General features: G+C 45.1%; 1 protein-coding gene across 4 annotated transcripts in view; it reads right to left on the reverse strand.

Moving 5' to 3' along the window:
* The window catches only part of PI4KB (phosphatidylinositol 4-kinase beta), a 77,026-nt gene that overhangs the window by 26,854 nt on the left and 34,596 nt on the right, over positions 1-15,576 (reverse strand). For 3 of the 4 annotated variants that reach the window (XM_068252483.1, XM_068252481.1, XM_068252482.1), the window contains exon 3: positions 13,347-13,391. The exons of the other annotated variant lie outside the window; for it this stretch is intronic. In XM_068252483.1, coding sequence (XP_068108584.1) covers positions 13,347-13,391 — 45 coding nt within the window. The remainder of the gene's footprint in view (positions 1-13,346; positions 13,392-15,576) is intronic. 4 annotated transcript variants of the gene reach the window in all.

The raw sequence follows: 15,576 nt of genomic DNA on the forward strand, positions 1-15,576 counted from the left end.
GTGGAACGAGGGGACGCAGAGAGGAATGGGAAGGCTCTAATGGATCCACAACCTTCCCTTCTCTTAGGCGAGTATCTGACTTTTTATTTTTTAAAGGTTACAGTTGTGCTTTAACCCTCCTGGCGGTTTGGCAAAATCCGCCAGGGGGCAGCTAATACGTTTTTTTAACGAGGTCTCGCTACATGATAGCCGCTGCTCAGCCGCCGGCGATCGGAGATCAGGAGATCCCGTTCAACGAACGGGATCTCCTGGAGGGCTTCCCCCGTCGCCATGGCGACGGGGCGGGATGACGTCATCGACGTCGTGACGTCATAGGGGACTCCGATCCACCCCATGGCGCTGCCTGGCACTGATTGGCCAGGCAGCGCACGGGGTCTGGGGGGGGGGGGGGGGCGGCTGCAGCGACGCATATAGCGGCGGATCGGCGGGTAGCGGCGGCGATCGGGCACTGCACGCAGCTAGCAAAGTGCTAGCTGCGTGCAGCAAAAAAAAAAATTATGCAAATCAGATTTTAGACTGTCACATCTCCTGAAGAGGGATTTTAAGTATTTACTTTAACCTCCCTGGCAGTAACCCTGAGTCAGGGGCAGAAAATCGCAGCTCAGAGCGGTAACTCCGAGCCTGACTCGTCAAGGCCACCGGGAGGTCTGTGCAGAGTGCAGTGCGCAGAGGGCGTTTCAACTCACCTCCGGGTTCCAGATTGCCGGCAGCCATTCTCCTTCCTGTCCTCGGAGGCCCTGCACAGAGCCGGGACAAGGTCATCCAGCACCCAAGGCTGAGACACCAAAGTGCGCCCCCCATGCCTCCCACCCCAGCCGTCACACACTGATTTCTATTAGACTAAGAAGCGCCACAGGGCCCACAACCTCCCCAACACCTTAATATCTAGTTATCTGGCTTGCAGTCACTGCCATGTATCCCCTTTTCTTATTTATATCTGCTTCAAACACAATTAGGAATGACAGCTGAATGAATTCTGCGCCCCCTCCTACACTGCGCCCTGAGGCTGGAGCCTCTCCCTCGGCCCGGCCCTGGCTCTGCATCCCACTGGTGAGAAATGTATACATACCTGGGGCTTCCTCCAGCCCCCTCCTGCTTGATCGCATCCTTGGCACCATCCTCTGTCTTCTATAACGGGTCCCGGTATCTTCAGCCAGTCGGTGCCTGCGCAGTGCACGCTCCCGGAGCCAGGAGAGTTCTGTGCCTGTGCAGGAAGCTCATGTCGACAGCTAGTACGCACAATGCAGCTAACCGTCACATCGACGGGTCGAATAGATAACTTCCAGCATGTCTGACATGCTCCCGAACCGTAATGGGATCAATTTTGTGCAGTAATGATCTTTATTAAGTAATCTGAAAATTGATCCAGGTATCGATCGGGAGCAGATCGGACATGTCAAATAATTGATTCGACCCGTCGATCTGACAGGATTTGCATTGTGTGTACCAGGCAGTCTTCTTAAAGCATTCCTTAGAAAGAAATTTACAATGGTGCTAGAAAGCCAGTCTGCTCCAGTCCACACAATTCTGGCAGTTGTAATTTTCCACCCCATCCAGGGAGTGCTTTCTAACAAAGGAATTTCTCAGATTTCAGGGCTGTGGAGTCGGTCCAAAAATCCACCGACTCCGACTCCTCAGTTTAGGATTCCACCGACTCCGACTCCTCTAATTTGCATATTACAATTTTGTTGATTAAAAGTATGTAACATGAAATTCGTCTCTTAACTGCCAACGCTTAGGAATTTTACAAGACAACTGAAGTGAGAAGGATATGTAGACTACTATATTTATTCCCTTTAGACTAAAACTAGTCCTTGGTAAGAGTACTTGTAAAAGGTACAAACCGGAACAAAGAACATCTATCAGGCCCTAGGCAGTGTAAGTGTGGGTACATGTAATAATGATGTGCAGGTACTCTGCAGGGGAATGAGGAGATTGTAAACAGACAACACCTCTGTGTTTAATGTGCACAGCATTCTCAGTGGATTCCCTGCAGCTCTGTGGGGAGTGCATATGTAGAGTATAGTACTACTGTGTAACAAAGTAAACCTGAGACAGATGAAATTAAAGTTTTATACATACCTGGGGCTTCCTCCAGCCGCCTTCAGGATAATCAGTCCCTCGTTGTCCTCCTCCGCCACCTGGATCTTCTGCTATGAGTCCAGGTACTTGAGCCAGTCAGGCGTAGTGCGCATGCACACACTCCGCCGCCAGGAGCATACTACACCTGTGCAGCACTATTGCGCAGGTGCAGAATGTTCCTGGCTGTGGGAGCGGCATGCGGCCGGACAGCGCTGACTGGCTGAATTACCAGGACTCATAGCAGAAGATCCGGGTGGTGGAGGACAGCGAGGGACTGATTAGCCTGAAGGGGGCTGGAGGAAGCCCCAGGTATGTATAAAACTTTACTTTTCATCCGTCTCAGTTACCCTTTAATTTGTAGTCACCAAACCAAATTTTAACAACATATCAAATTATTTGATTTCATCAGCAAAGGGAGTGCATACATTTGCATAAATCAGCATCAATGCAGAATTATTTCCATCTCGTTGACCATCTCTATTAGTGACACAGCTACACATCAGGCTTTATTCTTACAGCATAGAGGTTATTTAGTATATATAAGAGATTCCTGTGTACACATCATATATACAGTCACAATCAGATATGTATATCTGACCTTAAAAATACGGGGACTGCTTTATTGAAGCAGCACAAGTAACTAATTTTGATTGGTTTATTTCATTTTTGTGGACTAAGCACAGCTATTACTGTATATATACTGTATATATATATACATTATTTTTAATGACTATTATCTGAGAAATAGAACATTTGATCATATTTTTTATTTTAATTACAGTTACAAATTCATTAGGAGTCGGAGTCGGTGCATTTTTTCCCGACTCCAGGCACCCAAAATTGCCCGACTCCACGACTCCGACTCCACAGCCCTGTCAGATTTCCCGTGAGGAGATGGATTAGTCCAAAATCTGACAGATTTCTACTGCACTCTCTAAGTGACAGGAACATAGGGGAAAAAAAGTAATTTATAGTGCATTTTACTCAGGGACAAAAGTATAACAAATGCACATTTTACATATGTTAGCAATAATGGTCCTTCAAGCGTTTTTAAACCTAGTTATATCCAACAAATTGCTTTACACCCAGTGTTATAATTCATCAGCATGCTTGTCATTCAATAAACCCCTGTTCCTAGATGTAGGCAATACCTGGGTTACTTTAAATAAACACTTTAATGACATACAGGATCTTCTCAAAAAATTAGCATATTGTAATAAAGTTCATTTTTTTCTGTAATGTACTGATAAGCATTAGACTTTTATATATTTTAGATTCAAATACACACAACTGAAGTATTTCAAGCTTTTTATTGTTTTAATATTAATGATTTTGGCATACAGCTCATGAAAACCCAAATTTCCTATCTCAAAAAATTAGCATATTTCATCCGACCAATCAAAGAAAAGTGTTTTTAAAACAAAAAAAGTCAACCTTCAAATAATTATGTTCAGTTATGCACTCAATACTTGATCGGGAATCCTTTTGCAGAAATGACTGCTTCAATGCGGCGTGGCATGGAGGCAATCAGCCTGTGGCACTGCTCAGGTGTTATGGAGGCCCAGGATGCTTCGATAGCGGCCTTAAGCTCATCCAGAGTGTTGGGTCTTGCGTCTCTCAACTTTCTCTTCACAATATCCCACAGATTCTCTATGGGGTTCAGGTCAGGAGAGTTGGCAGGCCAATTGAGCACAGTAATACCATGGTCAGTAAACCATTTACCAGTGGTTTTGGCACTGTGAGCCAGTCCGTGCTGAAAAATGAAATCTTCATCTCCATAAAGCTTTTCAGCAGATAGAAGCATGAAGTGCTCCAAAATCTCCTGATAGCTAGCTGCATTGACCCTGCCCTTGATAAAACACAGTGGACCAACACCAGCAGCTGACATGGCACCCCAGACCATCACTGACTGTGGGTACTTGACACTGGACTTCAGGCATTTTGGCATTACCCTCTCCCCAGTCTTCCTCCAGACTCTGGCACCTTGATTTCCGAATGACATGTAAAAGTTGCTTTCATTGAAAAAAGTACTTTGGACCACTGATCAACAGTCCAGTGCTGCTTCTCTGTAGCCCAGGTCAGGCGCTTCTGCCGCTGTTTCTGGTTCAAAAGTGGGTTCATGCTTCCATCTACTGAAAAGCTTTATGGAGATGAAGATTTCATTTTTCAGCACGACCTGGCACCTGCTCACAGTGCCAAAACCACTGGTAAATGGTTTACTGACCATGGTATTACTGTGCTCAATTGGCCTGCCAACTCTCCTGACCTGAACCCCATAGAGAATCTGTGGGATATTGTGAAGAGAAAGTTGAGAGACGCAAGACCCAACACTCTGGATGAGCTTAAGGCCGCTATCGAAGCATCCTGGGCCTCCATAACACCTGAGCAGTGCCACAGGCTGATTGCCTCCATGCCATGCCGCATTGAAGCAGTCATTTCTGCAAAAGGACTCCCGACCAAGTATTGAGTGCATAACTGAACATAATTATTTGAAGGTTGTCTTTTTTTGTTTTAAAAACACTTTTCTTTTATTGGTCGGGTTAAATATGCTAATTTTTTGAGATAGCAATTTTGGGTATTCAAGAGCTGTATGCCAAAATCATCAATATTAAAACAATAAAAGGCTTGAACTACTTCAGTTGTGTGTATTTTAATCTAAAACATATAAAAGTCTAATGTTTATCAGTACATTACAGAAAATAATGAACTTTATCACAATATGCTAATTTTTTTAGAAGATCCTGTATAGCAGAGTGTGCACAATTATTCACGGTACCCTAAAAACATGCTGCAATTGACTGGTTAATCACTCAGGCATGCACCACCTCAATTAGGCTGAAAATGCATGCCCTGCGTCCAAAACGGACGCAGGGCATGCTAATAGAGGTGGTGCATGCCTGAGCGATTAACCAGTCAATTGCAGCATTTTTTTAGGGATGCGCACCCCCCCTTTCATAATTTTGCTCGTATGTAACTACCAGGTTAGCTGCTCCCAGCCTGTATTTCTGAGTTTCCCGTTTGCATGGTAAATAATAGTAGTTATGCATATGATTTGCATCTGAATAGAATGCAAAGTGTGCAGATAGCTCATTAGAGGTGCTGCATGTGAGCTGTTGGTCATTTCAGATGCAGCCTTTGTGGTATGCGCTGGCCCTCTCCTCGCTATTCACGGTACCCATTTTTACCTCAGCAATCCTGGTTTCAGCAGCAGAAATGTTGATCTATATATAGCAGGAGGTTAGTATGTAGCCCCGCCCCCTTTTCCAGGCAACCCTTGACCCTGACTGAAGTTTGCAATGTGAGGCATTGATCACCAATCCCGAACTTATAACTCTATTGGGCTGTATTAAACATAACGGACGCACAAGACATAAACCACAGACAACGGGAAGAACAGAGTACACAGGTAATAAACAGGGAGAAGAGAAATTAAATGAAGAAGCACCGATCATTGGATCCCAATTCTTCAGAATGACAATAATCATATATAATGGAGAAGCAGCATTTCCTCCACTGTATGGGGGGTATTAGTATTAGCAGAACTGCATCTGACAGGAGTGACCTGGCAGCACTGGCTCATACAGCACACAGCGTCGCCCAATCAGAGCTGTGCCTCCAAACTCACCTGGACTGTGCAACATCTCGGTAACCTACTAGATGGTTCATCTTCTGACAAAGCGCTGGATACAGTGCTAGTTCTGGGGCACATTATAACTCTCCCTCAGCCTGTCTGCTCTGCAACAAGCATTGCTTTCAGATGCTGGACAATGCCACCCTTCATGATTGGAACTGTATTTCAGCTATGCCAGAAGACAGCAGGAACAGGTTCTGCTAAAAGGAACACAAGGTGTGTAACCTATGGAAGCTGCCATATTTATTTCCTTTTAAACAATACTTGTTGCCTGGCTATCCTGCTGATCTTTCTGGTCAGTAGGGTCTAAATCACACACCTGAAACAAGCATGCAGCTAATCTTGTCAGTCAAGCTTCAATCACACATCTGATCGGCATGCTTGCTCAGGGTATATAGCTTAAAGTATTAGAGGCAGAGGATCAACAGGGCAGCCAGGCAATGTGCATTATTTAAAAAGACAAACATTTCAGCCTCCATATCCCTCTCACCTTGAGTTCCTTTTAAATAAGACACTACTGGCTCTGCGACCTACTGATAACCTGACAATCTATGGTTAGCAGAAAACAAGTCCTCCAGATCTGGAAACAGATTCTCACTGCTAATTCCATATGGCTGTCAAAGGACAAGGCCACAACTACTGGTACATATCTGGATGCTTCAAAAATCAAGTCTAAGAAAGCTATATAGTGTCCTCTAAGAACAATTCCCTCTCTTACTTCTCTAGTGACAACAAAAAGGCTCCGAAATGGATCTGGGCATTTCAAGAGCAGGAAGAAAGGGACAACGGGAAGACAAAAACTTAGAGAGGAAGTTCCACTCTTGGTGGAAATAAAAGTTTGAAAGAGAATCTGAAGTAAGAGGCATACGGAGGCTGCCATATTTATTTCCTTTTAATCAATACCAGTTACCTGGCATCCCTGCTGGTCTATTTCTCTGCAGTAGTATCTGATTAACACCAGAAACAAGCATGCAGCAAGTCTTGTCAGATCTGACTTTAAAGTCTGAAAAATCTGCTGCATGCTTGTTCAGGGGCTATGGCTAATAGTATTAGAGGTAGAGGATCAGCAGGGCTGCCAGGCAACTGGTATTGCTTAAAAGCAAATAAACATGGCAGCCTCCATATACCTCTCTCTTCAGTTCCCCTTTAAGCAATACCAGTTTCCTGGCTGTCCTGCCGATCCTCTGCCTCTAATGCCTGGTACACACAATGAGATTTTCTGGCAGATTTACTGCCAGATGGACTATTTCCAGTATGTCGATTTTCCATAGAAGTGAAAGAAAAATCAATTGGAAATCTGATCAGACATGCTGGAAATCGATCTGGCAGCAAATCTGCCAGAAAATCTCTTTGTGTGTACCAGGCATAATACATTTAGCCATAGCCCCTGAACAAGCATGCAGCAGATCATGTTTTTGACATTCTTAGATCTGACAAGATTAGCTGCATTCTTGTTTCTGGTGTTATTCAGACATTACTGCTGCCAAATAGACCAGTACAGCTGCCAGGCAACTGGTATTGTTTAAAAGGAAATACGGCAGCCTCCATATTATTCTCACTTCAGTTGTCCTTTAAAAGGAATCTGAAGTGAGAGGGATATGGAGGCTGCCTTTTTTATTTCCTTTTTAAACAATACCAGTTGCGTGGTGTCCTGTTGATCTGTTTGGCTGCAGTAGTGTCTGAATCACAAACGTTAAACAAGCATGCAGCTAACCTTATCAGATTTTTGTCAGAAACACCTGATCTGCAGGACCTCTAGGCAACTGGTATTGTTTAAAATGAATTAAATGAGCCTCCATATACCTCTCACTTAAGGTTCCCTTTAAGAAAATCCTCTGATATTACGGCAATACATTTTTTACTGTTCGATGACATAAAACCACACTGGAGCATCTGGTGCCCATCTATTTTGAAGATACAAGATCTTAAAACCTCTTTCGCACTCTAATCGGCAATTTTCAGCTCAGAGCCACATTCATTTAGGAGTCAATCCTAGAAGAAACCAGGGCCAAGAATGTGTGATCTCAGCATGCGCATTGGGTGTAGCCAGGTGCAGGGCGGGGCCACAAGACATGAGGCATGAAACATACAATGCACAGATTTGGCCACACAAGCAGCAGCCCAGACATAACTAAAGCTGTGACGTGACCGTGAATGACTCACTGAAACAGAAGGGATTATTCACCACGTGGAGGTTCTTCTCACTTTCTGTAAAGCTGTCATGCTAGCAGTGGGACTACAATGTCCAGCATACCCTGCCAGAACACCACAATGCTGAACGTACACCTGAACTGAGAGTTATGGTGCCTTCCATATTTATTTCTTTTAAAACAATATCAATTTCCTGGTGTTCTGCTGATCTTTCATGGATCAGTAGTAGCCGAATCACACCTGAAACAAGCATGCAGAAAATCCAGTCAGACTTCAGTCAGAAACATCCAGTCTACATGCTTGTTCAGGGTCTGTGGTTAACAGTATTAGAGGCAGAGGATCAGCAGGACTGCCAGACAATGTGCACTGTTTAAAAGAAAATAAAGATGGCAGCCTCCTTAAAGGGAAGGTCCAAGCAAAAAAAAAAATGAGTTTCACTTACCTGGGGCCTCTACCAGCCCCATGCAGCCATCCTGTGCCCTCGTAGTCACTCACTGCTGCTCCAGTCCCCCGCTGGCAGCTTTCTGACCTCGGAGGTCAGGGCCGAATTGCGTACATTTTTACACATTCCCGCTAGTGCAGGAACATTAACACATACATTTTTACGTGTTAGTGGTGCAACGCGTAAATTTTTGTTCCTGCACTAGCTGAAGTGCGTAAAAACGTATGCAATGTGGCCCTGACCTCCGAGGTCAGAAAGCTGCCAGCGGGGGACTGGAGCAGCAGTGAGTGACTACAAGGGCACAGGATGGCTACATGGGGCTGGTAGAAGCCCCAGGTAAGTGAAACTTTTTTTTTTTTGCTTGGACCTTCCCTTTAAGGAAAAAAAAAATATGGCAGCCTCCATACCACTCCCACTTCAGGTGTCCTATAACGCATGAGGGTGTGAGCAGTTTTTCAGGGCAGTTTGTCATTCTTTGTGTTGTTCAGCAGAAAACCTCCATTAGGACACCTGAGGCTAATCATCCCCTGAGGCTGCTTTCACAGTGAGACGTTACAGGCGCACGTTAGAGAAGCCTGTACCGCACAGCAATAAAAAATCAATGGGCTGTTCACAGTGCCCACGTTGCGTTACACAGTAACGCTGCACGTTCGTTTGAAGTGCAGCATACTGTGCGTTCTAGACTGTTGCACATGCTCCATATGGGTGTTTTTTTGGGTTTTTTTGTGTGCGGAGAGGAGGCGGGGAGAGGCCGCTACGTAGCCAGGCACATGGCTACTTTACATTCACTGCACTTGCAGTGTTTACTTCCAGTAACGGCCGCTGATTGGCTGGCGGGACCACGTGATGCGGAGAGCTCCGCTCACGTGGTCTCCGCAGCGCATCCGACAGAGCAGGCGCACCAAGAGCTGCTTATAACGCGGCTCTTGGTAGCGTCCTGCTCCAACACCACCAGGCGTTGCGTTAGGGGCAGGTTATGCGACCTTAACGTCCCCTAAAACGCAACGTCCTGGTGGGAAAGAAGCCTAAATGTTAACCCCTTCCTGACCCCTAACCTACCCCTTACCATTTACCCCTTTCTGACTCACTTATTGTCCTTCCTGTCATCTAACCCTCCCTGAAGTGAGAGGAATATGCAAGTTTACATATTTATTTCCTTTTAAACAATGAACATTGCCTGGCTGCCCTGTTGGTGCTCTGCCTCTAATACTTTTAGCCATAGACCCTGAACAAGCATGCAGATCAGACGTGTGACTGAAGATTGACTGCATTTGTCACGTTACTATTCCATGAAAGATTAGCAGGGCTGCCAGGCAACTGGTATTGTTTAAAAGGAAATATGGCAGTCTCCATATAACTCTCACTTCAGGTGTCCTTTGGAGTTAATCCCTTTGTAACACATAGTCCTAACAGCTTCCATTAACCTTACACCCTTCCTGAAATGTAACCGTAACCTTACCCTCCTAGCCCTATCAACAACCCACCTCATCGCCTAACCCTCCCAAAGCTACAACCTCTTCTCATTGCCTTTACCCTTGGCATGGAAATCAAGGACTGACAGCTGATCTCTTAACAGCCTATGCTAGAATAGCAAAATACCATCATCAAAATTCACCCCAAACTACAAGCAGTGTCCCAGGTAGTTGCTGGACTATAGAATAGCTGAATTGTGACGGTCATGTGAAGTATGTCATCAGTTTGGTCATGTGATAGACATGTGTAAGTCTCTGATTTGCTAGTCATGGTCAGGATGTGATCACAGCAAATCAGAGCTTTGCAAATCTATCAGCTGATCAAACAAATCACATGCTTCTCCATGAGTTCTCCTAGACATGACCATCACTATAGCTGAATACAAAAATTACCCTCAGTAGCAGAGACCAAACTCTATAATGGCCGAACACAGTCTCCACTACGGATGACCGAGTGCCAAGGCTTATCTGCTGCAGTCCTTTAGAAACAGGTGGTGATAGCCTAATCAATGGAGAGCATTATACAGCTTTCTTTCCCCAGGTGAAGCACCCTCTGATTTCAGTGAGCAGACACAGAAGATAATGACTGGGTGACATTCACAAACATACATGTACAAGCCACGCAGTTTCTCCGGCTAAGGGGTACAAGCACAATAGGTTGTCTTGCGACTGCTTCTAATGATCATCTATCAGTTGTCTGACAGGAAGTCCTTTGTGTGCCCAATAAACACTTCCTGCAGACATTTTGCCCTTTATGATTAGTACTTGAACCCTGACACATATTTTTGTGAATGTGGTACAGCAGTGTAGCAGATGATTAGAGATTGCAGGTGTGCTGGCTGTGTTTCCAGATCTTTAAAGACATGCAGGGGATTGATACAGGAAGGGGTTTTATTAAAAGATACCCGAAGTGACATGTGACATGATGAGATAGACTGACATGTGTATGTACAGTGCCTAGCACACAAATAACTATGCTGTGTTCCTTTTTTCTTTCTCTGCCTGAAAGAGTTAAATATCAGGTATGTAAGTGGCTGACTCAGTCCTGACTCAGACAGGAAGTGACTACAGTGTGACCCTCACTGATAAGATTTTCCCCTTTTTATCTCTTTCTTGCTCTCAGAAGCCATTTTCTACTAGGAAAGTGTTTTACTGTTGGAATTTCTTATCAGTGTGGGTCACACTGTTGTTACTTCCTGTCTGAGTCAGCCTCTTATGCTGGGGATACACGGTACGTTTCTGTACCGTGTATCGGCCAGCTGATAATATTCAGCTGGCCCGATCAAGACGCTCGACCCCCGCCCGTTCAATCCCCGCCGGCAGACAATGGCAGGGAATCGAGCGATGATAAGGAAGTGCCGGCGGGGACGAGCGGCAATCGATCCACGCGGACGAGCGGGGACGCGGCTGGGGTCGATCCGGCGGCTAATCGGCCGCCGGATCGACCCGTGTATTCCCGGCATTACATACCTGATATTTAACGCTTTCAGGCAGAGAAAGAAAAAAAGGAACACAGCATAGTTATTTGTGTGCTAGGCACTGTACATACCCATGTCTATCTCATCATGTCACCTCGGGTATCCTTTAAAGTGTTACTCCATCTCTGTGACACATTTGGTAATAGCAGGGCAGTACAATATGCAACTTTGTAAATAGATGCTAAACTGCTGAAGAAATAAAATGCCAGCAATTAAAATGTTAAAGTGGTTAACAGTGCAACTTTAGAAAAGGAACTAACTGCTTAGTACTAAATATGTTATTGAGAAATCCCTCCATCCCCTAAATAATAAAGAGAACCTGTGGCACTTTAATATTAGAGGAAATTTGTTGTGAACTCAAAATGTAAAAGCTGCAACCCCCCCCGAAATCATAACATGTTCATTTCCAAAAACAGCAAACAGGAAACAGATCTCCACCACTGTTTAATACTGGACGGGGGTCCATCATTTGTCGGGAAAATCGGACACCGTTATCGCTGTGCTCTCGATTGAGCACTTGCGATCAAGATTTTCCAGCACGCCCGATGAATCCTCATGACAGTTTCCAGATGGGAATCAATCGAAGTGATCAATCGGTGCACATTGCCTGGCTGTCCTGCTGATCCACTGTCAAATAATTTTATCCATAGACCCTGAACAAGCATGCAGCAGATCAGATGTTTCTGACTGAAGTCAGACTGGATTAGCAGCAAGCTTGTTTCAGGTGTGTGATTCAGACACTACTGACCATGAGCAGGACAGCCAGACAACTGGTATTCTTTAAGGTTGCTTTCACAGTGAGACGTTACAGGCGCACGTTAGAGCAGCCTGTAACGCAGCCCACCGCACAGTAATGAAAAATCAATGGGCTGTTCACAGTGCCCACGTTACGTTACATTGTAACGCTTCACGTTATTTTAAAGTGCTGCATGCTGTGCGTTCTACGCGGCTAAGCCGCATTAGACTGTTTGTACATGCTCAGTAGTATTGGAGGAGGAGGTCTCCCCCTCCTCCTCCTCGGCCAGGCACATGGCTAATTAATATTCACTGCACGGTGCGACGTGCAGTGTTTACTTCCTGGAGCCGGCGGGACCACGTGATGCCGCATGCATCCAAGAGTACGCATCACGGCGTCACAGGACGTGTGAAGAGCCGCTCAACGCGGCTCAATGTAACGTCCAGCTACAACCCCACTATGAGTTGCGTTAGGTGCACGTTATGCGACCTTAACGTAGCACCTAACGCAACGTCTTGGTGTGTAAGTAGCCTAAAAGGAAATAAATATGGCAGCCTCCGTGTCTCTCACCTCGGGTTCCTTTTAAATAGTTTCATCGAAAGGTTACATTTTGAGTTCACAATAACACCCGCCACTAGCGTACCACAGGCTTTTTCTCTCTAATCTCCAATTAGGCCAGCACAGGCTCCTCAGGTATTGGCAGCAGCTAGCAGATAGGTAGAATATATTTGCAATGCTGATATGATCACTGCCCTCCTGTAAAATACCCTTTTTACCACAGATGTGGAGCTACACTTTAATGGGTGACTCCATCCAAAATATCCAGTTCACTTATTGGTGGATGCCGATTTGTGAACCGCTCACATACTCCTCAGCTCTCCACCGCCCTCCAGAGGTGGGAAGTCCTGTCATGTCTAGGAGAACTAATGGAGAAGCATGTGATCAGTTTGGTCAGGTGGTAGATATGCAAGTCTCTGATTTGCTATTCATGATCATGTGCTAAAGCAGGATGTGATTGCAGCAAATCAGAGCTTTACAAATCTATCAGCTGATCAAACAGATCACATGCTTCTCCATGAGTTCTCCTAGACATGAACATCACTAGTCAGGATCGTCTAGCTCTGTGCTCCCTGTGAGAGTGAGCACTTAAGAGGCGTGTCCGGTGGTTGGAGGCGGGACAATGTCTGTAGAGGAGTAAGTCAGTGAGTGATTAAACCTTAGTGCATCCACCTGTAACAAATGCCAGTTCTGGGTGGAATGACCCATGACATCCCTGCAGAGGAAATGCTGCTATGGAAGACAGAGAAGCCAGTTAGAGCCCCGCCAGCCAACGACATAAAAATCGTCCACTTACGGAGGTAAACGGCCTATCGAGACTCTCCGAGCTGGATGAGAGGTCCTGGGAAGGAGAGGGAGGGGGATGGCAGAGTGAGAGGCAGAAAGGGGTTAAGAGGGAGAAAAGGTACAGGTTTAGCTACCAACATTATAGCGATATCATCAGCCCCGCCCACAATCCCTGTAGCTTCTTGGAGAAACGCGATTGGCCAGGATGTAGGTTGTCGGCAACAAATATACAAACTGACACAACACACAGTGAACAGCCTGTAACAACATACACAACACACAGTGATTTATTACCTTCAAATCCATACCTAAATTGCTATCAGGCAAAACAGATATCCGCCAGCCTGCCAAACTCTGACGCCAAGCTCCACATCCCACCCTAGACCATGCATACATCATCCGCATAACTCCCTGGGATGCACCAGAACTTCCCCAGACTAAGCATACATCACCTACAGCTAGTACAAAAATCTTCAGACTGACTGCTCAGTTTATGAAACCACCGACTCCCGACTCCAGGTACCCAAACATTGCTCCGACTCATTGACTCCTACTCCACAGCCCTTGCAGGGCTATGGAATGGGTACAAAAATCACCCGACTCACCAGTTGAAATCATCCAACTCAGACTACCCAAAAATTGCTCTGACTCCACAGCCCTGCCTACAGCACCCCAGCCCAAGTACACACCATCTACAACTCTCAAATCCAGCTTCCAATGACCCCAACCGCATCCTATCACACAAAACTAACATCGTTCCAAGACAGACCCCTTTGCACCCAATATAACAGCAACTACTGACCTCCACTACACTCTACATGGTCAGTAAACCTACATCCATGGGGACCCACTAACTCAGTGAGGTCTACTCCAATCCTCGAGGGACGAGGTCCTCAAACACTAATCGTCTCCATGAGTTCTCCTAGACATGAACATCACTAGTCAGGATCGTCTAGCCCTGTGCTCCCTGTGCTATATTATATATATATATATATATATATATATATATATATATATATATATATATATATATATATATATATATATATATATATATATATATATATATATATATATATATATATATATATATATATATATATATATATATATATATATATATATCCGTACCGCTGCACATCAGTATGTGTGATTGAGATATATATATATATATATATATATATATATATATATATATATATATATATATATCTCAATCACACATAATGATGTGCAGCGGTACGGTCATGGCTAGACGTCACGTCTAGTCGCACCCAGGTTATGCATATTTTTTTAATTTAGTTAGAGGTTAGGGTCCTTCCCGCAGGGGATGACCTCATCGTGGTGGGAGGTTCAAGTACTTAGTAATTAGAATGCAAACTATTTTGGAAACAAAAAACCTCCAACAATGGTACAGTAATTTGGTGCATCTGGTTTGAATGCAAGGTGTGAACGTTGGCTATCAGTAAGCTCTAGAAACTAAAGGCAGCCATACACTGGTCGATTGCCACTAGATCGACGAGCAGATAAATCCCTTTGTGATCTAATCTGATCAAAGAGGGATCTATTGGCTGCCTACACTGCAAACAGATTTTGAATTGATTTCACTATGAAATCGATTCACAATCTGTGGAGCTGCCGCGAGTCCCCCGGTTTCTGCGGTCTCTTCTCCGCTCTGGGCTGCAGCTTCACTTTACTTCTTGTCGGGGAAGTTCAAAACAGTAGAGGGCGCTCTACTGTTTAACCTTTCTGGCGGTATGATGAGTGCGGCTGCGGGAGGGATTTTTTCAAAAAAACTTTTTTTATAGCATGTAGCTAGCCTAGCGCTAGCTACATGCTTCCCCCCTCCCTACGGCGTCCCACCCGTACCCACCGATCGCCGCTTGCCCATAACGAAATCCCGTTCTGAACAGGATTTCCTTGAGGGCTTCCCCCGTCGCCATGGCAACGAACGGAGTATGGTGATGTGGTTTGATTTTGACACCTTCCGGCGTGTTGAGACACAATAACATATTTAGGATATGGAGACGAGAGCTGAAAGAGAGTTAACCACCGAGATGTGCCCTGGTCCGACCATTGAGAATGACGATGAGACCTCACAAAGTGGTTTATGTAGTCTAAGCGTCTCTGCATATGTGGACATGCCGTGGAGTGGCTGTGGAGTCGGTACAAAAATTATCTAACTCCTCAGTTTAAGAAACCATCGACTCCAGGTACCCAAAAATTGCTCCGACTCCACA

The sequence above is a fragment of the Hyperolius riggenbachi genome, chromosome 9, assembly GCF_040937935.1.
Source record: "Hyperolius riggenbachi isolate aHypRig1 chromosome 9, aHypRig1.pri, whole genome shotgun sequence".
Classification (NCBI taxonomy): domain Eukaryota; kingdom Metazoa; phylum Chordata; class Amphibia; order Anura; family Hyperoliidae; genus Hyperolius; species Hyperolius riggenbachi.